Below are 26077 nucleotides of genomic sequence, written 5' to 3'. Positions count from 1 at the left end.
AGACTACTGTGGAGATTTCCAAACCACCTGGACACAGTCCTGGGCAACCTGCTGTAGCTGATCCTGCCTGAGCAGGGAAGTCGGAGTAGAGGATCTCAGGAGGTGCCTCCCAACCCCAACCAATCTGTGGCTCTGTAATCACAACGCAGTTCTTAGTGCTGTGGTGTGTTGTGTATCAGCATATCAGATGTAGTGAGCTGTGTTTCCATCAAACTGGACTTCACTAAATAAAGTTGCAGAGCCAGATGTATAGGGCTCAGTGTCACCAAATGACATGGCCAACAGCAGCGTAAGACAGGGAAAGGGAAATGGCTGAGTGCAACCGAATTCTGGGAAATAAATAGATTATTTTCTGTTTTGTAGCTAGATGCATTTATTTTGTGTGTGTCATGGAACAAGACAGTCTAGGGAACTTCAATTGCGTTACCTCTGTAGGATTTAGATTTCATCACAGCATCTTCTTGGCTCAGAAATGAATGAGATGACTAACATCAATGAAGAGGATGCTTTTCCCCCCAGAGGAAGAATATTTGTACATGCTTTTTGCTTACTACTTCTACTTTAACATGTATATATAGCAAGCACCTGGTGCATAGCAAGATTGAAGAAGTGAATACCTTGTTGAAGAAGTGAATACCTTGTTGAACTGGAGTGTAAATTTTGATTCCTCTGAGTCCATTAGGTAGCACTGATTGGTCACAGCCACTATCTGTGGTTTGGCCTCAGTCTTCTCTGGAGCTGCTTTAACAAATGATGACATCCCTGTGGATGCCTTCCACACTGCCGTCCCATTTTGCTCCCTGTAGGCATCTTTTTACTTGAGCTGCAAAATAGAATTGATGATGTTGATCACAGACCCAATCACTTTTAAAAACCTGGCCTGCTAAATCTTTTTTTCAGCCTAAAACACTTTGACTATGATTTTCACAGCAAGTTCTGTGCTTTTGTGCTAAAGTCAGGTTTTTGGGTGTTGAAATACTGTTTGCTAAACTTTAATGCCAATTTATATCCTTGTTGTGTATGAAGTATGGAGTTCCAGTGAGGCACTCAGATTTGAAAACCAAAGCATGACTTTGTTTTTATTTTTCAATTCAATTTGTGTTTCCTTTTCCTCCAGAAGACTAAGAAGAAGTCTGCTAAACAAGCTGCAAAATTATATTTCTGGCTTAAATAAACAATTGACTCCAAGAATAAAATCAGAAAATACTAATGCATTGCTTCATCTGATGTCAGATACACTTCATTCATTCTACGTGCTTATAATTAATACTTTTTATTATATTCCTTTTATTTTTTTGTGCCTTCTCAGTTTTTGACTTTATTATATTCTTTTTGGCAAATCATAGTCACTGTGAAGAAGCTCATTAGGTGTAGAAAAATAAATACTCCAGTAGTGGACTGTATTTTTTTGTTTCTTTCTTTCTTTTCAAGAAAGATAAAATTAAACAAAATACATGGGGAATTTTGCCTCAGTTACAAATATAAACCAGCTTAACAGAAATACAGAAATGGATAGCTGTTAAAAGAGCATCGATATAGCCAAAATATACTGTGCTAACTGATTTCTCCAGCATAATATAGTACCAATGGGCAAACTGCATCTGAAAATGTGACACTGTTGTACAGAAGATTCATTGGTTTAGCAGATGAGGACTTTCAATGCTTCTTAGTATTTTGGAGAGCATATAGTTTTAGACACTCACTGTGAGACAACTCCTACTGCTCTGATTTTGAGAGGTCAGGATGCTTAGCTATTTCTGAAAATCAGGCTGCTTTGAGTAGATTAAATGGATTGTCCAGAGGGATCATGGTACTCAAATCTGAAAAAAAGATTTTATTTGTCTGTATTTTATTTTGAACGTAATATTGCTGCACTAAACCAATGTGCCTGTTGGCATATTCAGACTGGGATGTATTCGTATCTGTTTCATTGTAAGGTCTGAAGCCTGAGAGCGCAATTCTGGCTATCTGATTTCTGGTACCATGTAAATTCTCTCAGTACCTAGCGTCCAGCGGTGTGTTAATTTGAGCCACCAGGTTCTTTAGGAGCCGGTGCAAAGCCTCTCGTGTACTGTCAGGAGGTCCTGATTTGGGAGCCCAGGTGGGCTAGGTGTCACAGCTCCCTCTTGTTGCTTTGGGAGAATGAGAAGGACCCTGAATTCCTGGTGAGTGGCAGAGTCCAGCTCACATCACAGCTGATGATGAATAAAGCTCCTCAAATAGTTGGAGGAGCTTTAGTGTTGGTTAATAGCTAAATTATTTGAATACTTGCCTGTGTGTTCAGTGAAGAGTGTTTTAAACGTGAATGAGTCAGACCCTGCCATTCCTCCTTTTCATGAAAATGCCATAACTTGGATTGACATGAGTTTGAACTTGACACCAAGGTAGGAAGGGAGGTGGAATTAATACAGTGAGAGTTTTTTGTGTGCTCTTCAAAGAGGTCTTTGCTCCTGACTTCCAGAACACGTGCTGTGGGAGGTCCTGACATGGAGCCCTGTCTCAGGCACACCTATTTTTTTCACCGTTAGCTAATCATTGCAGCTCCTCACAGCATCCAGTTGCCCTGGATGGTAGCTTTGTTACTAAGGGAGAAAGGTAGGCATGGTACTCAAGTACCCTCCTAGTTGCCCTCCAGTGACACCTACTCTTCTCTGCAGGTCACTTAGGTTGCTAAGTGACCCTGACTCATTCCCCTGAAATCAAAATTCTAGCTGACTTTGCAACATCTGTATTGAATGCCATGTGTACGTGGATGAAATGTGGACTTTCGCATTTAGTTTACATCGCGTTCTTAGTGTTGTGAAATGTTGCATTTTTAAGTGTGCTGCAGCATGTGGTAATTATTTTGCTTTTCTTTCTGAGATGGAGTTTTGGAGATGCAGGGAGGGAGGCATGGATGAAAGGGACATCTGGAGTGAATATGATAGCGTGGCTCACTGAAAGTGCTATTTGGCCTGTGCTTTTGGAGTGCAGCAAAGTGGCTACTAATTATATCTTAATGACTAAGGATACATGTAAATTCTGCCTGCAAGCATGGGATCTATTCTTCTGGGTGAAACCGGCCCTTTCCAGATGGTGTAGTTGAATTTCATGTTAAACTTCCCCTAAGTTCTTGCCAACATGTGACTCTGCAGCTGTGTAACAGACGTGTGGTTTCTTGGCATTCTGCATGCTTTATAGAAAGTTCCCCATTGAAATTGTAAAGGGTTTGCATGAATGTGTTTCTCCTGACTCAAGTTTCTTTAATCTTCACTTCTATTTGACAGTTTTGGCTTAGTAAAAAATTTGCATTTTATTTAAAAGAGTGTTTCAAAGTAAGTGAAACTGCAACTGTTTTCCAAATTACCTTTAAAGGTCATTTTCAAGCTTTTCTGCAATGGCTAACTAAAAATAACAATGCATTCAAAACAACCAAACTCTTGCCACATAATTACATCTTGACATTTAATCTTATGTCTTTAAAAATGATTCAGTATGTCTGTATTTGTACATCTATCTATTTTACTTTCTGTTTATTCTTCTATCACTGCATTGGGTCCAGGCAAGGAGCTGTGTATTCATAAATATAGTTTTTATCAGGCAGTTTTTCCTGTGTGGGCTTTAATGTTTTACATAGTGAATGGAAAACATAATTTTGACAGGTAAAAATAAAGTATCCTTTTTTTCTTCTCTCCACTTACACGTAGGGCATAATGCAAGATGTGCAATTACTTGTCATGCCTCAAGGATTTATTTCTCAATGCCCAGATCTTAATCGCAGTAAGTCTATTAATTCTTATACAAAAAAATGAAAGGTGTGCTTGGTACCCACTTTCTATCCTACTAGCTTTCCTAAACCCTTGAGTTTCAGTGTATTGGTCATCAACTTTGACATGATTGTACCTATTGTGAATACATTTTTTTTTAATTAGTATACATATTTTCTTATTCTAGCATGCCCAACTTGTAATGACTTCCATGGACTCGTGCAGAAAATTATGGAACTGCAAGACATTTTAGCCAAAACATCAGCTAAGGTAATATTTACTAGGAGTCTTGGCATGGGAGAAACAAAGACTAAGGGTTTAATTTCTGTCTTTTTAATTATTTGTGCATATGTGGGAGTATGTGTGGAACATCCCTGCATGGTATGTTTATATATTTGTATTTATATATCTGTGTCTATACATACAAATTCCTAGTTCAGAGAGCTTTCTTGTGTTTTAATATTTTTATAGAATCATACCTTTTAATAGTAAACAGAATCCAAATCCCTGAGCAGGGAAAGGGCTCACAGATATCCAAGCTCTATCTATTAGGCTAACAAGTCAATAAACCTCGAATGAAATAGGTTATTGTGCTTATAGTGCTTATTGCAGCAAGACTTATTGGTCCAAGACTTTTCTAGACCTGAGCTGCCAAAGGCATGTTCAGGCAGAATATATGCAAGACAAGGATTTAAGAATCCAAAGCAACATTTTCTTCTTCCCCCCCCCCGCCGAATATCACACCAAAAGCATTGATGTCTGCTGGTGAACATAGACTAGTCTTCTGGTTTTAAATGTCAATTCTTTAAATATCTGCAGGAATGCTGTTACCTGGCTGATTTGATACGCATATGTTAAAAATGCCTTGGTTGAAGCGGAGAAACAATTTCTAACATGCTGGTTTTGAGCTTTACCTCCAATTTTGCCTCTCTACTCAGATTCATGTCTTTTGCGCATAACCTAATATCTGCAAGTAGTTTATGTAGAGCAAGATTCTTGGTCAGTTCACACACAGAGAGATGAGAAATCAGGAGCCATACTCATCTTGACCTACTCACTTTGTTTCATGATGTTCCTGATGTTAGGGAAAGATGAAATGCATTGTGTCTTGCTTCTTAATTTCCATCTCTGAATGGCTGATGGCTTAATCTTATTGTATTTAACAATAATTGTTTTATTGTATTTGACAATAATTGTTTTATTATCTTTGACTGTATTTTTCTACATGTGTTCTCTCATCTGCGTGCTTGAGATGGGGGACATCTGGGGACAGTTGTCCCATCAATGGGGACAGTTTCAATCATGTTTATACTAATGTGGAAACCACTTACAAATTCAAAACTTTTTTGTGACCTGTAAATGCAGTTGTCCCAAGCTGAGCAGAGGATGAACAAGTTGGATCAGTGCTACTGTGAGAGGACCTGCACAATGAAAGGCACGACTTACAGAGAGTTTGAATCCTGGACAGATGGCTGTAAGAACTGCACTTGCATGGTATGGCTACAGTTTGAGTGGAGACTCAGGAACTCTAGTGCTTCCTCTGATTACAGTTTTATTGCGGCAAATAATGAGAAAACTTCTACATGTATGCTAGATAGTAACAACAAAGTGCTAGAAAACCTGTTCTAAATTTAAGGAATGGTATTAATAAGTACATTTTCCTATTGTTTCAGCAGTGCCAGCATATAGCTCCAATATTTCGTGTCACCATACACAGATGCTATGCACTATACTTGGCTGTCATGTTATTCCCATGCACTGAGTTGCAAGCACTTTGTCTGGATAATTAATTCCCTGCTTTTTGTCACTATAAACACAGCCTTTTTCTTAGCAAATGATTTAACAGATCCCTTGTGTCTGATTCTCTTTGGTTGCCTTCGGTTCCATCTCGATAAGTAATAAAGAGTAAAATGTCAGGGTCATAGGCATGCTCTGTTCAAATGAAAAGGTTTGTTAGGTGGATGGAAGATTCCCAAAGGTATCACAACTCCAGAACTGATTGCAAATATCCTTTCAGGTACCAAACCATGACAACTTTGATATTGTCCATTCATGTAAAACTCATTAATTCCATTTGAACTCATTAAATGCTTAATCCAAAGGCCATTAGAAATAGGTGAAGAAGATGTTGTCTGTATTGCACCTTAGATTAGATTGATTTGCTGCTATCTATAATTTGCTAAATGGTTCTCCTTAAGCTTAGTATGATTTTGATCTTTATATTTCTGGAGGGATATTCATTTTCGTTTTAGCGTTTTGTGGTTGACGAGAAGACTTAGTCCATGATATCAAATCTGGCTGATAGCAATTTAAAATTCTTTTAATTTAGTGATAAATGCATTACATATTTTTGTCTCGGATTTTTCTTGCAGCTATGATTTTATTACCTTTTAGAAATGTATTGTCTCTTATGTAAAAATCAGAAGGCAGAGTATTGTTCTGGGAGATTGTTATTTCACACGAATCTGTCAATTTGCTGCTGATTGGCAGAATGTTTTACCTCCAAATAGATTTGCCTCTAAAAAAAAAAAATTGCTCATTATCATTTCAAAGAACACATCGTACATGTCTAAAAGATTGTATGCATGATATTCTAAAGGTATAGTTTCTGTTCTTGTAGTTATAAAAAGAACCATGTTAAAATGTCTTTTTGGGTGTTGTTAGAGAGTTCATTGCATTTAAAAATAGATTTTTAAGTTCCTGTGTTTGAGAACATCTCCACTCGTGCTAAATATAACTGCCAGTTAAGCCCTTTTTATTCTTCTAGAATGGTACCGTGCAGTGCGAGGCTTTGATTTGCCCCCTCTCTGACTGCCCGCTTAACTCTGCTCTGGCCTATGTGGATGGCAAGTGCTGCAAAGAATGTCAATGTAAGTTTTACTGTGGTGCTTCTTTCTAACGAATATTTTGAAATCTGTAAAAAAAATGGACCTTTCTGTAAGCATGTCAGTGAAAAAACTGGTCAGGGAACGAAATATTTGGGTTGAGGAACTGGGGAACTTAGACTTTTGGGAAATTTTTGACCAGAAAATTTTAATTTTTCAGGTGTAGGTATTTTGTTTTATTTTAGTTATGTTATGGTTTTTTAAGCATAGATATTTCTTATCAATGTTTAAAAAGACAATCAATGTGTAAAAAATTTTCTGCAGACTTCCATAGCCTATCTTTTAGGCTGAACTACTAGAAATTCAAGAACGATTGCCTGGTGTTTGTTTTCATCAGTGTTTCTTACACCTCCATCTCAAGAAGAATGTACTTTCAACCTTATGTTGTAGTGCTAGAAATGAAGGTTCAGATTTATGATTCTTCTTCTGTAATTAAGGGAAGAGAAAACTCATACTAGACCCAAGAGACCAGCAAAAACCAGACACCTAGAAATGTTCTTTCACAAAAGGTCAGATAGAATTATACAGGAAACTGGATAAAGGTAATTCAATATTGCCATTTAAGATAGGTGATTACCTTTTCGTTTTATAGCATTTTAGTTTTGTTGCAAATAGGGCCAGAGAAGGGGAATTTTAGGTTAATCACTGTCTGGATGGACTACGTATAATATTTCAGGTTGATTATGGACATGTATCGCATATGTGATGGTTATTTATTTTAGGCTATGGTGGAATCCATTCTTGAAATTGAGCATGAGATGCACACACTTCTTTAATCTGTAAATGCTGAGATTTTTCTGTGTGGTTTCATCACTCTTCTGCTGCTGTATAAAACTTCTTACAGAGTATAGAGAAATATATAACTGGTTAAAATGACATGTTGTAAGATAAAATTCAGGAAGACGTTTTGTACTCCATTGATCTTGCTCCCACAGGAGTTTATTAATATTTAATTGTGTTAGAAGTTACACAAACCATCCCATTTTATGAAACCTTATTAACTTACTCAAGTAGATTAATTCTAATTGAGAGGAAATGAGAATTCAAATACTTTTTTTTTTTAACCAGCTACACAAAATTTCCATGCATATTAGATGGCTCAGGGAATTGGTAATTCAGGGATGTGAGATGTGTGGAGTTCAAGCCTCTATTTGAATCTTTGACCATGTTGGCAGAGTTTGAGAACCTGATCCTCTGAAGTATGTTTTTGTAATGTACCGCCTGTGAATAGAGTTGGGAATTCTCCATCCAGATGTTCATGGGGAACACTCACATCATATGAATCCTTAAAAAGTTGTTTTTATTGGGAGTCTTGACAAAGGTCAAGAAATGTGAATGAGCATATGGACACTGACCTTGTCATACAGCATTGCTACTTCTCCTTCCAATCAAGATACAGTTCTGGTACAGCACACTGTGACGTTTACTCTGATATTGCCTTTTGATATTCTTAATATCATCAAAAGCCTTTTGGCTTCCAGTGTTGTTAATTTGATGCCCATACATAATTCAATTTATAACTAACATGCACACATATAACTCTCTTGACAAACTACCAGAAAAATTATATAGATCAAAAATTATAAATAAAAATTTCTCCTGAATTGAACCTAATTTCATCTAGGTTATTTAAAGTGCCTTTTGAAAAAAACCCAAACAACTTTTAAAGTGGCCAAATCCCTGGAACCAATGGATGGAGAGTGTAAATTGGAGTCCCATTGACAAGGTAGTTAAATTCCAGTGAAAGGGTGTAAAGAGTGGAAGTTAGAGGGAATGGAGACTGCAGGTCCCTCACTTATTCTCCAGGTGAGTTTGGTGAAATGCTGCGTTGTCACTGAGTTCATGTATATGTGCCAGATGTATCCTGTCTTCTTGGTGAGAAGGTCTCAATCAGCTCAAGGTCTGAGCTGATTAAGGTCACTGTGCTCAGTGACTACTGTTCTTTCTCGAGGGGTCAAAACTGAGTTCCTCCATTTGGATAGGTTCTGAGGATAACCTTTTTTGTTCTCAATTCTTGGATCGGTATCAGGGAATGTAGCATCTGACTAGGTTATGTAGAGCGAACACAGATGGCACATAATTGTGAAAACAGTGACCAGCAAGCAGGCTTCCCAGTTTTTTGGTTTTATTTTCTTTGTTGATTTTTTTTTTTCCCCTGAGTGATTGAAGATGGATTCATTTTGCATGCTTGAGGCATGCAGAATTTGGGAATATAATCTGAAGTGACTTCATTTATACTAGTAAATAAAACACGGCAGACACAGTCCTGTGGCTAGGTGGCACTTGTGGCTCACGTCTACATGGCTAAACTCTCTTCCCCTTCCCCCCACCCCCAACAGAGTATCTACATCCAGATGGCTGACTGGGAATGGCCTCTGATCAGTGCTGTCCCCCCAGCCATGCCTGGCGTTGTTTCAGAGCATGTTGGCTGGTACAGTCTACAATGGTGCCATGACATGTGCTAACGCTCAAATTGCATGGAGGATTACAGACTGTAGTCAAGCATTTTCAAACCTGTTGTCTTTTACTGTTTCATTTACCTGTTGTGTTTCATTTACTAGTTATGGACATCACCAGTTAGGCTCTCTTGATAGTCCGTGAAAGAGACTGGCAGCTCTAGAGGACACTTGGTGCTGAGGGGGCTAGAAAGGATGGGATGAATTGCCTTCTGGAGGTGGACGTCTCGTTCCATGGACTCTATAGGGAGCCAAAGTGATTAGATTAGATACTGAACTTTTATACAGCTAAAGTTGTGAGGTTAATCTTTCCATCAGTTACTGTAGTGAATATCAGGTGTATCAGACAGGAATGGAAAGCACTGGATTTTTAAACCTGGTTGTAACATTAAGCAGTTATGCTAAGAGACTTGTGGGAGCCTACCACGCTCCCAAGCCCTAGGAACTGAACTTCAGCCCAGCATCTACATAGTGGACAGTGCAGCTTTGTTTTATCTCATTTGATGACATTTTCAACACTTAGAAATTTCAGCACAACTGACTCTTCATTTTTTTCTTAAATGTTTAGTTCAGGGAAGAACACTTAGTAAGGAATGTTGTATTTTTTTTTTTTTTACCAATATTGTTTTGACTTTGGTTCTTCTTGTGAGCCAAAAGAAAAAAAAAACCAGCCACCCCAACACTGACCTTCTCCCCTAACTCTATACCTTTGTTTAAGGACATTCAGACAACTTGTTCTGTTTTGTCTTGTGTGAAGGTCGATGCTGGTAACATAAGGAATGGCAATGCATGCAAATTATCATTGTGTTTTCTATTAGCTGTAATGGGCTAAAGGAAGGAACGATCTTCCAGGGCACATAAATTGGCCAGTGTGTTGGATATATGTTTCAGCTGCAGACAAACTATTCAACACAAAATTCAGTCCAGCTACCAGAGCATACATCTTAGATCAATGGGAGCTTCCTGTGGAGAATTGTTTGGAGCTGGAAAGCAGAGACTACTTTCTTTTCTGTTCCCAGGGCAATTTTAAACCTGTCTGAGAAGGTATGTGCAAGAGATCATTAAATTCTTTTCTCCACTGCAGAGACAAATGCATTGTGTGGTGATAGGCACTGATACAAATCGGGGAGAGATTAAGCTCCCCTACTGACCCTATAAAGTATTGCTTTAGACCATGGACTTGGCTTGAGAAGTACAAGGACGAGTTCATTTATTTTAAGTGAATTGTGGAAGGACTGCCAATGTCTTAGTAGCTGAGACAATTGGTACTTGGTCAGCAAATCTTTTTATGGCAACGTTTTTATTAGTCGGTGTATTAACACTAAGACATCACTTCCAATAGCTCTGTGATATATGTATTTTTTTTTTTAAAGTAGCCAATGTATTTTTAACAAACTAGCTGATTTTCATTTTTTTAAGGACAGAAATGATATTGGTACCCGTATCTGGTGCAGTAATAATTACCATCACCAAAGACTGATCTCCAGGAAGAAATAGCTCTCTTGTCATCACTGTCCTTCTCCCAGTGACACTGCAGATACTTATAGACCTAATCCCAAGCTATTTAAATCTATCCCAACAGACTTCAGTGGAGATTAAAGTCTGAGCCATTGTGTTCAAATCTGCAGGCTGTGATTTTTGCATGCACTTGTTTTGTTCTGAAACAGGTACTTGATGGTTTTCTGGTGCATTGTAGCCAAATCTGCCCTCTAACACAAGTATTTTAAGCTTTAACTGTGAGGAGCACAGGGCTTCATTGGATCAGCTCACACTTCTGTTGCTAGCAGGTGTGGGGTGAGTGCGTAAAAGGGGTTATGTAACTTGGAAAGGATTTTTGAAGAAAATAATTAAAACACAAATATGGACATGGTAACTCTTATAATATGCATGGGTTTCTGATGCAGTGATCTCTCTTGCTAGCTTACAGAAACCTTTAATTTTATAATTAAAATTAAGAGGATTTCCACTCTTGCTCTTCATGATGCACTGATTTTTTCCCCAAAACTACACACTCTTCTGCAAGCTCCAGCACTTGTAGCGTACTGACACAGAGAGAAAGAGATGTAAAAGTCCATCTGCTTCTCATTTGCACAGCAACTGACCATCAGCAAGAGTGCAAAATTTTTATCTAGAAACTTAGGGAATATTGATTAAGCTTCCTCTGAAATTCGTCACTTATCCAGGTGGATTGAAGCATTACGGACTTAAGCCTGCGCTGCTCTCTAAGCTTCATCTTCTCACAAAATTGCCACCTTTTTTTCTAAGCTGAAGGAGTGGCACCATCTTGCCTTAGGTGATGTCCATCAGTGGCAGGGTGGCTCACCAGCCCCCGCCTTGTTCGCCCAAGTGCTGGAGGAGATTCTCCTGCATTCAGTGCGGCACAGAGAAGAGGCTGCAGCTCAGAGAAATGATTGAACGACAGGATTAGTAAGCACTGACTGAACAGACCATCTTATCCTTGCAGTACATCAGAAGAAGGGTCAGTCTGGAAAGCGAAGAGCAGCTCCAGCAGGCTGGCTGGGGCACGGCAGGAGTCAGAGGGCTGCGGGGCAGCCAGCAGGCTCAGGGTGACGGAGCAGCCATCGGTACTGGAGGAAGAAGAGGCGGTTTTTAGCAGTGAAGCAATGATTAGTCATTTATCACAGCTTTTTTAAAAAAATGCACACTTCAGAATATAAAGAAGAAGGAACGTTCTGGCTAATGCAAAAGATTAGTTGCTTTTTGATTATAAATATTTATATGTGGCTTTTTAAAGATACAAGTGCAAATAGAGCATAAATTCTGTTATTTTGAGATTTTTTTTTTAAATATGAAAAATCAGATAAATTAGCCTACTTCAGAATAGTACTAAAAGACATCTGGAATATAGCCACCACTGAGTTATTTCTTAGAGCCATGTTATTTATTATAACCTGCTGTAGTCAGCATGCAGAATTTCTGAATGTTATTCAACATTTAGCAGAACTGTGTCCGTTCAGCCTCTGCTTTCTGGATTTTCTATGCTGAAATGATTCACATCATCCTTATTTCTCGGGCTTTTGACTCACATACACTGATAGTATCACATTGTAATGACAGATAAAAAGCGTTATATACACACCTGTACTGCTGAGATGAATTACGCTGTACTTTACTGTCCATTTATACCATTTTATTACTTCAGCAACTCTGTGTCTTCAAAAGAAAGGCAGTATTTATATTTGGTTAGAAATAGGACACAAATAATTTTTCTAAAAAAATAATTTTGAAGGGAAAAAAATATAGCCTTGAACTCATATAGGTCAATAAAATCAGTGGAGCTATTTTAGATGTACAAAGCTATAGTGGAAAAGCATAATTGATGCCTGTATCATTTGTGAATCCAGCATAGCTCCTACAATCTCAGTGTCTCACAAAATGGTTGACGTTGGAAGGGACCTCTGGAGGTCATCTGGTCCAACCCCCCTGTCAAGCAGGGCCACCTAGACCAGGTTGCCCAGGACTGTATCCAGACATTTTGAATATCTACACAGATGGAGACTCCACAACCTCTCTGGGCAACCTGTGCCAGTGCTCGGTCACCCTCACAGTAAAGAAGTGCTTTCTTGTGTCCAAATGGATTTTTCATGTGTTTTAATTCATGCCCATTGCCATTTGTGTCCTGTCACTGGGCACCACTGAGAACAGTCTGTCTCCTTCTCCTTCATTCCCTTCCCGCAGGCGTTTGCACACATTGGGAAGATCTCCTCAGAGCCTTCTCTTCTCCAGGAAGCGTAACATCTCAGGAAGCTGAGCACTGAGACACTCTAAGAATGTTTTGGGGCTTTTCCTGTGCTGAACTCAAAGCCAGGGGAGACAGGGAAAGGCTCCCCTTGGCTTTGGTTGGCAGGGCCAGTCTCACCCTTGGCCCTGGTTGCTTGGTCTCTGCTGTATTTTCCATGGTAAAGCTATAGAAATTTTCAAACTACTCTTATACCATAGCAATATACTTGGTTTATATCTGTTACATATCCAATGTCAGAATTGTCAAGGGCTTTTTGATGCAGAGCTTGTAGTCTCCAATGACCTTTGTTCTTTGTAAGCTGGGCAGTATACCTCCATCAGAAGGGAAACGTTGAGTCTTTTCGCTTTTCTGAGCAGGGAACTCATCCCTTGTATGTCTGTTGTTCTGTGTAAGTTAAAATACAGCTTACAGCAATTGGACTCCTCAGAATATTTTGCTCCTATGATTCCTTTCCTCCTTCCCCACATCCTTTGCATTTCATTGTTCCATGTTAGCAGAGGAGGACTGGGGCAGTCGGTGCGCTGTGCCTCAGACTTTGCATGCATCAAAGTCCGGCTCCCTCCTAGGCGAGTGACTATTCTGGACCCCATGCATTATGGAATTCCACTGCAAGACTCTAAATCTGGAGGCAATGTATCACTATATGAGGAGAATTCCAGTTAATGGTAAAGTCATCCAGGTTTAGTCTTACTGTGTGCCTGAGGAATGAAATATAAAGTGTGCTTAAGAAAAGCCTTATTCCATTAAAATGCATTACACTGCGTGTATAGCAATCTGCACTAAAGAAGAAATTGGAAGCATAATATTGGTAATTTTATCGACAGAGAATTAAAAATATTTTTTACATGGGAAATTTTGCTGTAGACCATGCTCTGCTCTCCCCTGCTCTTATAACCTATTTTGTTGAGGCTGTCTGGGAAAAGAACCTGTTTTTTCCATCCTTTTTTCATTATGTTCTTACCAGGGATTACACAAAATATGAAATACCTGCAACTTATTATTATATTATTTTATTTCCAGTGCAAATAAAACATATGTTGGATATGAATATTTTGGCTTTCAGACAGCTGGAAGTGGACAGATTGGCAGTGTTCCAGTTTAATAAGTTACTACCCTGGCTTTAGTAATGCTGATTTCACCAGAATTTGCTTAGTCAGGTGGTAATGAAATAATAATAATAAAACCAAATCTATTCTGTTTATAATTACAAAAATCACCTAGAATATGTGGGTGTTCACATGGCTATGTGTTGACTTCAATATGTTTGTTCTCACCACTAATGTGCTAATGTCATTCTGCACTGGCATCATTGGATTGTGTTTTGTGGGGTTTTTTTGGTTGTTTTTTTTCCTGGGGAGTGGAGGGTGGTATTTCTTTTTTTTTTTTTTGGTCCCATACCCAGGAGCACATTACCAAATCAGCAGCTTGTAGCTGATGTTCCAGTGTCTGTCTGGAGCTTTTCCTCTTTTTTTTTTTTTTTTCCCCCCCAAAATTTCTGTATTTTGCAAAATTTCTGTAGTACCTCTAACAATTATCTTTAATGGGCATGTGCTCTGAAAAGAGCAGAATTTGACTTCGTCTAAAAACACCAAAACGGCAGGTTTTGGACAAGGTCACAGAAAAGTAACAAGTTGGAGGCAGAGAGCATTTCATAGACCTGAATAGAGCAGAATATCAAAACTCAACCAACCAACCAAAAGATTCATGGCTTGTTGAGACCTGTACAGTTTTGCAAAGACAAGTTTGCACTTGACATACTCTTATTTGTAACAGGACTGCCACATTGACAAGGGTCATCTGGGTGGAAAGCTGGCCTAAGGGAGACACTGCTAGGAGCCTAAAAGAAGGCACACATAGAGTTTTCTGACAGTGCTTGTCATGTGAGATGAAAAAATTGGAAGGCTGTGAAGGCTGAAACTCAATAAATAAAATACTGAACCCCCCCCCCACCACAGAATCATCAAAAATGTGATCTTATTTCCCTGGCAGTTTAAGGAAAGGATGGTAAAATATGAGCGAAGTTGATTCAGTGAGAGCAATACAAAATGATGTATACTGTTATTCTTTATCTTTTTGTAAAGATAATGATTTAAACTGGTAGCTTTCAGTCTTTTGGACTGCAGAAGTTTGAATTTTTTTCAGTGGAAGCACGTAGTGAATAAAACCTTCTTACTGCTTGGTTTACTTCTCTTAGCCATCACTTGCAGATATCTGAAGTGTGATGTATAGACCTCCAGGCTGTTATTGATCACTGTTTCCACATCTGTCAGCTCATAAAATATATTCGGCTTCAAATAATGGCCACTTTGTCCCATGTGAGACAGAACTTTAAAATTGAAATCTCAGCAGATATGGTGTAACAGCCCTTTCTCATACTTTCCTCATCTGTTTCTTTCAAAACAATCTTCGCAGTCCTCTTTATTTGGAGAGTTTGTGCTATTTGCTTTCTTCACTGTATTGGGCTCAGCGCTTTATCTACAGTGATTCTCATATTTTTGTACCACTGCATCTTTGCCCATATAGAGAGCGTTTTTACTAATTTTTGCCTTTTTTTAGGGGGTTTTACTTGGTACCAGTTTCCACTAAGAAGAAAGCTCTATCCATTTGTTTGGGAGGGCAGTTGTCCATCGTAAGCCCTCCTGTATGGAGTAGCTGACTAGTGTTTTTTTTCCTACTACTTGTTGAAATTATTTCTATAACTTTCTGCTTGGAAATGAAAATTCTGATACTCCCCTGGTTGCTCTTCGAAAAAGTTATATAAACTTTTTTGAAGTATAATTTTGACTGGTTTACCAGATTTCATTTTACTTGTAATTGATGACTTTTGGTTAAAATCCCTTAAAATCATTTGTCATCTAGATCTTTTTCCCTAACAGATGAATAAAATTTGAAGATATTATTAGGTTTGTTGTTTTGCATTGTCATAAGCTATTACGGTGAAGAAGGACTTTTGTATCTTGCTTATTTCTGATGGCGAGTACATACTTATATATAATAGTGTTAGAATGGTATTACAGTGACATCATTGTTTGATGTAATAAATTGGGGCAGAAAATGCCTGGTTTCAATTATTAGATTTTTTTTTTTTCTATCCTGAAAGCAAAACAAGAAAATATGCTTAACTCATCTGGAAAATAGACATATAGCTGTTATTTCTAATGAGGGAGTGCTTCAAATATGTTGAAGGTAGGGAAGATGAACTGGCATGATTCTCCCTATATCATTATTAGTTTGACAAAGAGATGTAAATTCAGGTGTTATTTCCTTAAGATGTTTCTTCAGGTTGTATTAATGTTCACCAAAGTGCAGCATGCTCTCTAGGCACTTTTTACAGGCCTGTGAAGAGAGAGTTTGTTTTGTAGATGTTTCCATCATGCCATATCCAGAAGCTTTGTTAGATCCTCAAGGAACCTAAATGAGAAATCAAATCTGATTATAGCATAGAAGAGATAACAATCTTGCATATGGTTGTTGCGAAGTTCTCGGGCAGGCTTAATAGTAGTAGAATATGACTTTAGAATGCTTAAATCTTGTTCATGGTGTTCTGTGGCTCTGTATGTATAGAGTTGGTAGTATGGTTTAAGCACCTAACCACATTTTTTTTCATTTTACTAATTTTGCGGTATTTTATTGCAGAGTTGCTATGAAGAAATGTGAGAATAAGTCAATATATTTTTAAAAATAAAAAAATAAAATAGACATGTAAATAAATAAAGGAATCACATCCTCATTTTCATGCATCAGTTCAACCATCTTGATTTGCACATTTGTACCTTTGCTCCTGTTTCCAGTGCGACATCTTGAGTCCTGTGAAAATGAAATGGAAGTAACAGGTTGATTCTTACGGTGTGAACAAATAGATTAAAAATTCTCACTTTGGCTTCTGCTGTACTCTGAAAACTAGTCTGTATGTACCTTGCAACAGTTTTTTGTCGTCTAGGAAGTTATTTACCAGTACTGTTTAAAGCAAGTCCAATCATTCTTCTTTCTTGCTGACAATTGTTCATGGACAGTAAGAGTGCTGTCCTTCATTCATTCCAATAAAATTCCATGTTTTGAAGTCTAACTGCTTCTAAACATATGTGGACAGATATCAAGGTCTGTTAAATAAAATCCTAAGGTGACTGTTGAAATAAAATATTTTGTGGAACAGAAGAAACTCTCTCCCTTGGAGAATGACAGCCCTTTGCATTTTTTCCCCTGCCAAAAGCTTGAAGGTCGTATTGCAAGACAAACTGGATGCTGCCTTTTAGAGTGCAGTTCTTAGCAGACCATGATTGACTTGGAAGTAGTTAGATACAGTGAGCAAATTTATTTAAGTAGCTGTACTTGTTATCGCTATTCATTATTTGTATTAAGGTACCTTTAAAACCCTGCTGTTACGAAGAGCCATCAGTCTAGTTACTGTACGCACAAAAGACAGTCCTCTGTTCTGCAGGATTTGACAATTTAAGTGTAAGAGAAGAGAAAAGTCACTGGATATAGAAACAAAGATGTGGGGAGAGTAAGGGAAAATGAAAATAAATGAGTCATTGTCCTATCAGGCTTCTCTCTCAGGTGTGTCCCTGCACTTCTGCTAGATGCTCATGAGCTCTGCCCTGGAGCTGTTGGTGCTGTGGGCTATGCCTTGTTTACATAGTCTGGATTGTGTCCTGCAGGAAATGCACATACTGAGTTACTGATATTTATTCAAGATTTGAGGATGCAGTTTTTAATTTTTCTTTTTTCTTTCTCTCAAGATACTTACTCCCATTGTTGTAGCTCTTGGAACAACAGAATTTAGAGGGAGGGAAAAGGAGAAACTAATTTGACTTTACCATATAATTCAGTATTGTAATAAAGTTATCTTATGTCTTCAAAGCATGTTTCTAGTGTTACTGTATTTTGCTCCTCACATTTATACTGAAGTATTCCCCATGTATTGAGGTGATGTGATCACAGGCAAATGATGGATTCATCTTCTCATTCACAATAAAGTTCTCTCTAACAAAACTAGATTGTTCCACAGGAAAGATAGTACTTGTTCTTGCCAGGGCAACACCCTAAATTTCGTATCTCTCAGGTTTGATCATCATAAGTCCACAGGTCCTTTATAATTTTACTAAATGTCTGTACTAGATCTCTGCAGTTAGCAAAAACAAGGTCTTTACTAATAATATATTGAAGCCAAATTCAAGAATTTGTCAATGCAAAGTGCTATTTTTCTTTCGGCCTTTCAAGTGCTTGGAAAAAATTAAAAACAAGTTTCATAAAATTCATTAAGCATTTTATCTTACTGCTATTTAACCCATTCCAGTAATTTCTGAGATTCTTGGTAATGAAATGAATTACATTTAAAGATGTACCTATTTCTTTTCTGTGCCATTGAAATTGCAGAATTGTACTTTGCCTTATGCAGGTTCGATGCTAACAGGCAATAATTAAACATGGTTTTTTTTTTTTTTAACTATACTTTCCGGTTCTTGGTTTCCATACAAAGGTAGTGGTAGACAAAGGAAAAGGAAAAAGAGAGAGTAAGCTGACATATCTGTAAGATGAAAGTATTGCAGCTTTCCTAGAGACTAGCATACACTACAGTCCCATATAGAGAAACACACGTGGTTGCACAAGCACACAAAATCTGACTCTAATGTCTGGAAAAGTCCCCTGGATGACAATAGGAGTGTTACCATAGATATAATATTTTTTTGGTATTATCAGTGACTTTAAGGCTTTCCCTCATTAATGTAGTTCTCAAACAAAAAGGAATAGTCCCATTAACAGTTGGTATGAACTCCAGCTTACTGTTTTTCTGTGACTGGGTTGGAGCATCAACAGATGCACTCTGGAGAAATTAGCTACGACAAAGCAGAGTCTGTGAACATCTGCTCCAGCTACTTTTACATTTTTAATTATTTCAAATCCTGAACTGGCTTTAGACACGAAGTATTGTATTGTTTGGGAATGCACAATGGCTAATAGTAACTTCTGGGAGCCTTGAGAAACAGGGGTGTGATGTTAAGTATATATAGGTTTCTATTTAAAGTTGTCTTTTGAAAATTTCCAACTCTATTGGTAGCAACTGATTTTTTTCTTTAGATTAGTTTTTGATTAAATGCTATTTGATAATGAATGTTGAGAGTGAGTATACAACAAATTTGGAAAGTGATTTGCATAGCTGACTTTAATCAAGATTTCCAAAAATGTGTTTACCTTGCTGTCTGCGTTAAAAACCTTTTGCTGAACTAATGCTAAGGACTTAGCTTAAGAACATTAAGTAGAGTTCTCCGGAGTGTTTGTGATTATGCCAACTAATCCTGTCATTCTGGCTGAAGTGAGGGAGGAAGATGATGGGTCTCAGAAGAGGGATGGGAGGATGGGCAGATTCCTTATGCGGGAACGCAAATGAGTGGAAGAAGAGTTGGGAGCGTGAAACCCTGTTTAGTTCCTGTATGGACCTAGATACAGGTGCTCTGAAAGAACTGACATCTGACAACAGCAATAGATGTGGTGCTTCATCTGTGCACTAATCCACTCCTGGGATCATCTAAACACATTAGACTGGCCTGTGCCATAATGCAAATAAGGCATACGTGATTCTTACTGTAATATCCAAGTTAACAAGGGGCAGCCATTTGTAAGGGCAAGTGAAAGTGCTTGGATTTGGGAGGAAAGTACAGTAAAGTGGAGCGACATGATGCCAGGTCACAAGAAGTTGTGCCTTTGCCATGGAGGTTTGTGCAGCAAAGTCACGGTGCAGAATTTCTAGCTAAAGTCTCTGAGGAAATTGTTCTGGGCCAAAGAGAGTCTTGTTGAGAATGAGAGCATCATCAGGGTCCCTGATAGTCACTCAGATATGAGTGTGGTCTGTGAGTACTTAAATAACGTGGCAATTTTTTGGAGCAGCTGGTTGGAACCTCTATGGCTTTGGAGCATGGAAATGTTGCTTCCAAGTTATTTTCACCCAGATAAATGCCAGGTTTACTATTTTGTGGTGAACTGAGTAGTTTTACTGTTTGCATAGGATGTTTTTTAATGCTGTCAAATGAACCACTGTCAAAATCTCTGAAGGTGCTGCCATTCAGAGGGACTTGCCTTTTACCGAATATGCTTACACGGCCTGTGCCCACAAGGCTGCAGAAAACAACCATCTCACTAGTCATGTGCAAAAATGTGTCTTTGAAAGTTATGTGTAATTGGTGCACACTATTTTTCATGACAAATATGGGAAAAAATATGACTAATATCCCAAAATGCTTTACTTCTGCCCCCTGCCTTGTTTGAAGTCTCTGTGGAGCAGAGTAAGTTACATCATGTAAGGGCTGTTGGAGGAGTAGGTGTCCTCTCTTGTTATGTCCGTGGGTGATCTTAACTTACAACATGGCAATGGAGAATGTAACCTGCTTTTTATATAGTAAGTTAATGGTGATGGGTGATAACTGTTTACCTCTCATAGATTTAAAATAGTGACTCAAAACTGTGCAGGTCTTTAGCAGTTCTTCATTAATTTCAGAAATTCCCAATACTCAGTCCTAATTGATTAATCAAATTTCATCCTGGATGTGAATCTCTGTGACTTGAGGCTTTCTGATAGGTATATGTGGAAGTTTAAGCACGTCATGAAGTATAAGGTGGTTTAGGGAGGTGTCTATTTACTTTTCTACACTGCACCGTTTTTCTCTTAACAAAGTTTTCAGAAAAGCACCTTTTATGTATGGTTAGTCCAGCAGTCCAGCTGAGAGAAGGTGGAACTGAAGCATAATTTTCCCTGTCATTAGTAGCTGTTAACATTTGATGAAATATCTATTTGCACCTTTACTAAGGTACCACTATGCCACTACTATTGCAGATAGCTTGCATAAGGCGTCCATCAGATAATGTCTAATCCCCCTTTTATGAGCATTAAGTGGGCATGTAATGTTTGCACTGGAGTTCTTTTGGTCTTGCAGACTGTTGTGCTATTTATAAACCTTTAATATAATTGTAATACAGCAGTCATATAATTAATATTAACCTTAATTGCTTTTCTTCTCTTGACACCCTCTAAGGCTTTTGTCTTCACATTTGATTTTATTGTTTGACATTTTGCTGCGGAAGTTGTTTATCAGATGGCCAACATAGTTAATTCGGCATAAAATGGATGGGCATTTTGATTGCATCAGTCATGCCCAAGTTTTCAAAATCCTGTTTAGAGTGCAAAATATTTCAGTTCTGATTGACAAGCAGAATATAGTCCATTGCTCTAAAGCCAATGTTGTCCATGTCAGTCAGCAGAAATGTTTTGGCTGCCATACTTAACCAAGCTAAAGTTGCAGTGTAGATAGCAACAATGCCATTTTTAAGAGACATTGTCCAGATTGGATCTTTGCTTAACTGGAGACAACCAAATGCTCACTTTGTGCTCTGTGATACCCATTGGCTTTGATCAGTTGTGAACTCTTTCCCAGACTCCCTGTCCTGCAGCCTCCTTTAAAAGTTTTACTTCATCTGTCAGGTCTATTTGCCTCAGCTGACGACAGAGTTTTTAGTCACATTTCGATGTGCTTTTTCAGTGTTCAGATTGCTTTTGTAGTCATTAAGGATGCCTCAAGGAGCCCTCACTCTATGGCTCAGATGAATTCTACAGAAGACTTCCCAGCAAGAACACATAGGATAGATGAATTATGTCATTTTCCCATAGTAGTTGATGGAAATATAGGAAACATAAGAGGTAGATGAAAAAATTTATAATTTTAGATTGACTCCTTGCCAATGTGACTAAACAACCTGTTAGTGTTGTTGGAGGTGGCTCACACCACAGATGCTTTTAAATGATCGTAAAAGTACTGTAGAACAACGAATTCATGTTTTTGGTGTAACAGAGACATTTGGCTTCTCCAGCTAACAAGAAATAAGATACAAATAGTAATTGATTCCTCATCAGAATGAAATTTCAAATCAGATTTTCTTTTTTTCACCTGAGGAAGCAGATATATGCAGCTTTTCAGCAGTGATTGACTGGAAAAATTAGCAATATATTTTCCAGCTTGAAATCTGGAATCGTTCTGAATTTTTGAGGGAGATGGCATGAAATGAAGTAAGTCTTCAGCCTCACTGACTGCAGTAACAGAGGAGCTTGTGCTCTCCAGAAAATGAGCGAAGAAGAAATAACGCCTGAATCCCTGCAAAGATGAATGAGAAAGGGGTGTGAGCAATGCCTAGCAATGGCATAGCAGTCAAGAGAGAGAAATTCAGGAAAGGTGACGATTATCTCTGTGTGTATTTCTAAGGATAAAGCCACACAGTGGTTTTGCACTATGTAAGCTTGCAAAGTAGGATTAATGGGACTTACACAATGCCTAAGCCTTGATCTCTGAATAGGGGAAAATGTAATTGAGGTGATTCCACAGAGGACGCTGGAAAATCAAATGAATGAGATAGGGTTGTTGGTTTTGGTTTGGTTTTTTTTTTTTAATGCTAATTTTGAGTGGTGTGTCCCGCCCCCCCCCCCCCCCCAAACCAGCATATGTGAACAAAGAATGCAGCAACATACACTTAATTACCAGATTTAAATTATACATTTATAATTACTGACAAATTTCACAAGGCTTCCAGTCACATATGCCACTCATTGGGCAATTATGAATACAAGAAAATAAAGTGGTTTGAGGATTTCACCAATGTGCTAAACTTTCTGCTTTTCCTTTGTGATAAATCTGAATCAAAATCAGCTTAGGTACCACAGGGAAGTGTACATGCGTTCTTCAGAGGAAGGCATATGCAATCTAGATAGTGAAGGTGATAAATACAGAAATGAGAAAAGGTACTACATGATATCCTGTGAACTCAGTGAATGGAAGGCAGGAGTTAGCTGGGTCATGAATTTTGCATGGGCATTTTAAGAAATGCAGAAGGAAAGTGTCTTTTGGAGAGCCAGTGGGAAGAAGAAAGGATTGTGGAAGAGAGGTGATGGTTGGACAAAACGCTGATAATTCACTGAGCGAACACAACAGCCAGCTGGCTCCTGAAAGATTCCTTTTGCTGGATGAATATGGAGAAGATGCCATGTCATCACAATGTGTTAAATAATACTACAGGGAATAGTTGTATTATCACTACACCTGCATAAATATAAGCAGACCTTGCTAATAATTTTTTAGACCCTGTACTAATGCCTATCAATGTAATATTTGATCACCTTCTGTATACAAATAGATCAAGAGTAGTCAAACTTCCTAACAGGTTTTGTAGACTTCCTGTTTCATCTTCTTAGAAACCCGTAGATAATATATGTTGTTTTAGGCACTGGGGGAATGTGGAAGTTTGATGGCAAGAGGAAATGGTTGATGTAATTCAACTGTAGATGAAATCCTACATAGGCAATAACTATCAAGTTCTGGAACAACTAATCATCAGGTAATTTCTTGACTGTGACTCAGTCTGTCAAATGAAAGGACTTAGGAAGATGAAAGATGATATGTTTCCCCAGAGAGATACCAATCACAAACTAATCAGAGTATCCTGGGAAGCATCTAGCCAAGCAGAAATTAAATCTTCACTGGACTTTCCAATTACACAGTTCTAGTCCAGATGTTCATGTTGTTGAAATATCTTTATTTCTGAAGGAAAATAAAGACATGAAACACTACCATCATGGGATGTGTACTGGCTGTGACAGTTGCTGTCAGGAAGCAAGAAAAATGTTCTGTTCCACACTGCCTGGGACGTGGGTCCTGCGGTCTTAGGAGCAAAGTGGGGCAGTAGAAAGTTAGTAGCTTTGTCTTTCTAGAAATCTTTCAACCTTACAGTACATTTTTTAGAAGTCTTCAGGTAGCTTGATGAAAATCTGCCCTGTGCTGTCTGGCAGGGTGCCTCCTCGGTGGGCAGCGGCAGAAGAATGAGGCTGGCAAGAGAACAGGAAAGAGAGAGACATTTATGGGAGTACTGGAGAAGAAAAGTCAGTGTGCACTGGCAAACTTAGACCATCACTAAACCCACTGGTATCTGTCTTGTTAAATGGAGCCAGTGGTGCTGGTGCAGATGAGGGCTTGTGTGTTTTCTGTAAGCTCATTCGGCTAGATTAGCATAGGTGAGATGAGAAAAAATGTTAGCGCTTGGAATTAGAGCTTCTGAGCGTACCTTGGTTCTTGCTGCTTTTTAATGGAAGGAACTGCCCAAGTATGGTGGAATCCTTCATGGTTTAGAGAACACTAGCAGGAGAGAAATAATCCGGGTAGTGTTGATTTTGATGATTTTAAGAAATGTCCCTTTTGAATGCAGTCAGTGAGAGCAGCAGTCCATAAGAAGACATGCTTGGGCTTGTGTTCAGATTATTCAGGTTAACAGGTGTTCAATTTAGTTTCATTTTAGTTTTTCAATTGGGCATTTATTGTTTGTTGGGTTTTCTCTCTTTTCTTAAACATAATTTGGTCACTCTGTATAGGCTGGTCCCTGATACCTGGGGGCTTTATAACCTTGCTGACAAAGCCACAGCAAAATCCAGTAGTTGGAAATGTTTATTTAAAGGAATTCAATAAATGAGATGTAATTTTCTTAGCTGCATGATGGCCAGTTGTTGTGGTTGTGGAGGTGGGGATGTGAGCACTGCTGGAAATTTCTGGGACCCACACAAGCAAGTGTCTTGAAACATGCAATCTGCTGCTACTTTCTAGCCTTTGAGAAACAATCTTTGTGTGTATAAAGACACATGGGAAAGAGGCAAGGGCTGTCTGGGCAGAGCCATCTCTCACAGCCCCAAAATTTGTAAGTGTTTCTTTTTTCCAAGGCTTTATGGAGAGAGTTGATTTTCTTGCTGAAAGCAGTGTTTGTGATACTGCATCACTGCATTACAATGATTTCATGTGCCAAGATTTCCGAAGGCTGTTGGTGGAATCAAGCAATAACTCCATGATTTCACACTAGGCTGGATGTGTGCTTTTAATGTTTTTCTTGTGTACATTAATTTCTAACTTTCTCTGAAGAATCAGAGGTTTGTTGCCATTGATAAGGAGACTGGATTCAGTGGACTATGCTTTGAGGCTGTATGGATACTTTTTTTTTTTTTTAAAAAAAAAGATATCTTTGTGGTCTTATTCATATGTTAAGACTATTTTGGCTTCAGGAGAGTGTTTTCTTCGAAGACAGAATGACAGTGATTTTGACGTCTTTTGCCTTTCCTGTGAATAGGCTTAGTCTGCCTGTTGGAAACATGGATGTGTTATGCACATGTCCATTGCCATTGTGTGGTCCTCAGGCATTGCTATACTTCTTTTTTTCCTGTCACATGGAGTTGTTCTTAGAAGCTTGAAATGTATGGGCCAAGGGAAAGGACTTAATATATGAGTATTTCAGTTTAGTGTCATGGCCTGTAATACATAGGAGATGATATATATGACTGGATGATTGCCTTGTCCTGTCTGGATTCAAGATCTGCTAGTCCCCACTAAAGATTTATATAGATTTTTTTTTTTTTCACTTCCTTCTAGAAGAGCTTGTTTTCTGGGAGAGGAAAGGGGCACTGTATTGAGCTTTTTTGACTCATTGTGACCTTTCTTTGTGGATGTTGTACAAACTTTCCCTTTCTGTTAGCCCTAGGACTCTCCCCTTGACTCTTTCCTGTGGCTCTCTTCTGCGCTTTCTTTATTAAGTCTGACTGCAAGCTCTGCCATTCATGGGATTTGGAGTCTTGCAACGTGCTGTGATATTACTTCTTGAAAGTGCTGTGCAGGCTTATATCACACAATATACTTTACAAGATATTATAACTCATACTTTGGAATTTGAAAAAACCCACTTTTTTGTCACTATTATCCATCACGGTTTTTTCAACATCAGTTCCAAGAGTTGACTTTTTACATGCTGACAAAGTAATAAGTTTGTAAAATCAAGAAGCTGTAAGTTGAAAACAAATCTAAGGGAGAATTGAAAATAACAGCAGTAATGGTAATTAATATAGGTCATGCAATAAAAACTCTTGTACTTTTAGATATTTTAAAATTGTCTGCAAATTGTAGTCTGTTTAAACAGAATAGATAAATATCTTTGTGAATGAATTGCAGTATAATTGATTTACATCTCCAAATCAATGATTAGCAAATTAGACCTCTAATGTAATCTAGAACTTGAAAGTAGTAACCTACACCTGTTATTTCATGATTATGCTTACTTGATGAGCCTTGACTGTGTCCTAAGCAACAGAGACAGACATCCAATTTTCTGTACCTAGCAGTTACATTACTTAGCCTTTATACTTTGCATAATGTAACTGCA

At 38.3% G+C, this 26077-nt stretch overlaps 1 protein-coding gene across 2 annotated transcripts in view; it reads left to right on the top strand.

The window, feature by feature from the left end:
• Nucleotides 1-26077, top strand: part of NELL2 (neural EGFL like 2) — a 155855-nt gene that overhangs the window by 36888 nt on the left and 92890 nt on the right. For both annotated transcript variants that reach the window (XM_075745148.1, XM_075745139.1), the window contains 4 exons: nt 3687-3759; nt 3934-4016; nt 5112-5240; nt 6514-6616. In XM_075745148.1, the coding sequence (XP_075601263.1) occupies nt 3687-3759; nt 3934-4016; nt 5112-5240; nt 6514-6616 (388 nt within the window). The remainder of the gene's footprint in view (nt 1-3686; nt 3760-3933; nt 4017-5111; nt 5241-6513; nt 6617-26077) is intronic.

The sequence above is a fragment of the Balearica regulorum genome, chromosome 1, assembly GCF_011004875.1.
Source record: "Balearica regulorum gibbericeps isolate bBalReg1 chromosome 1, bBalReg1.pri, whole genome shotgun sequence".
Taxonomy (NCBI): Eukaryota; Metazoa; Chordata; class Aves; order Gruiformes; family Gruidae; genus Balearica; species Balearica regulorum.
This window is presented reverse-complemented; position numbering and strand designations above follow the sequence as displayed.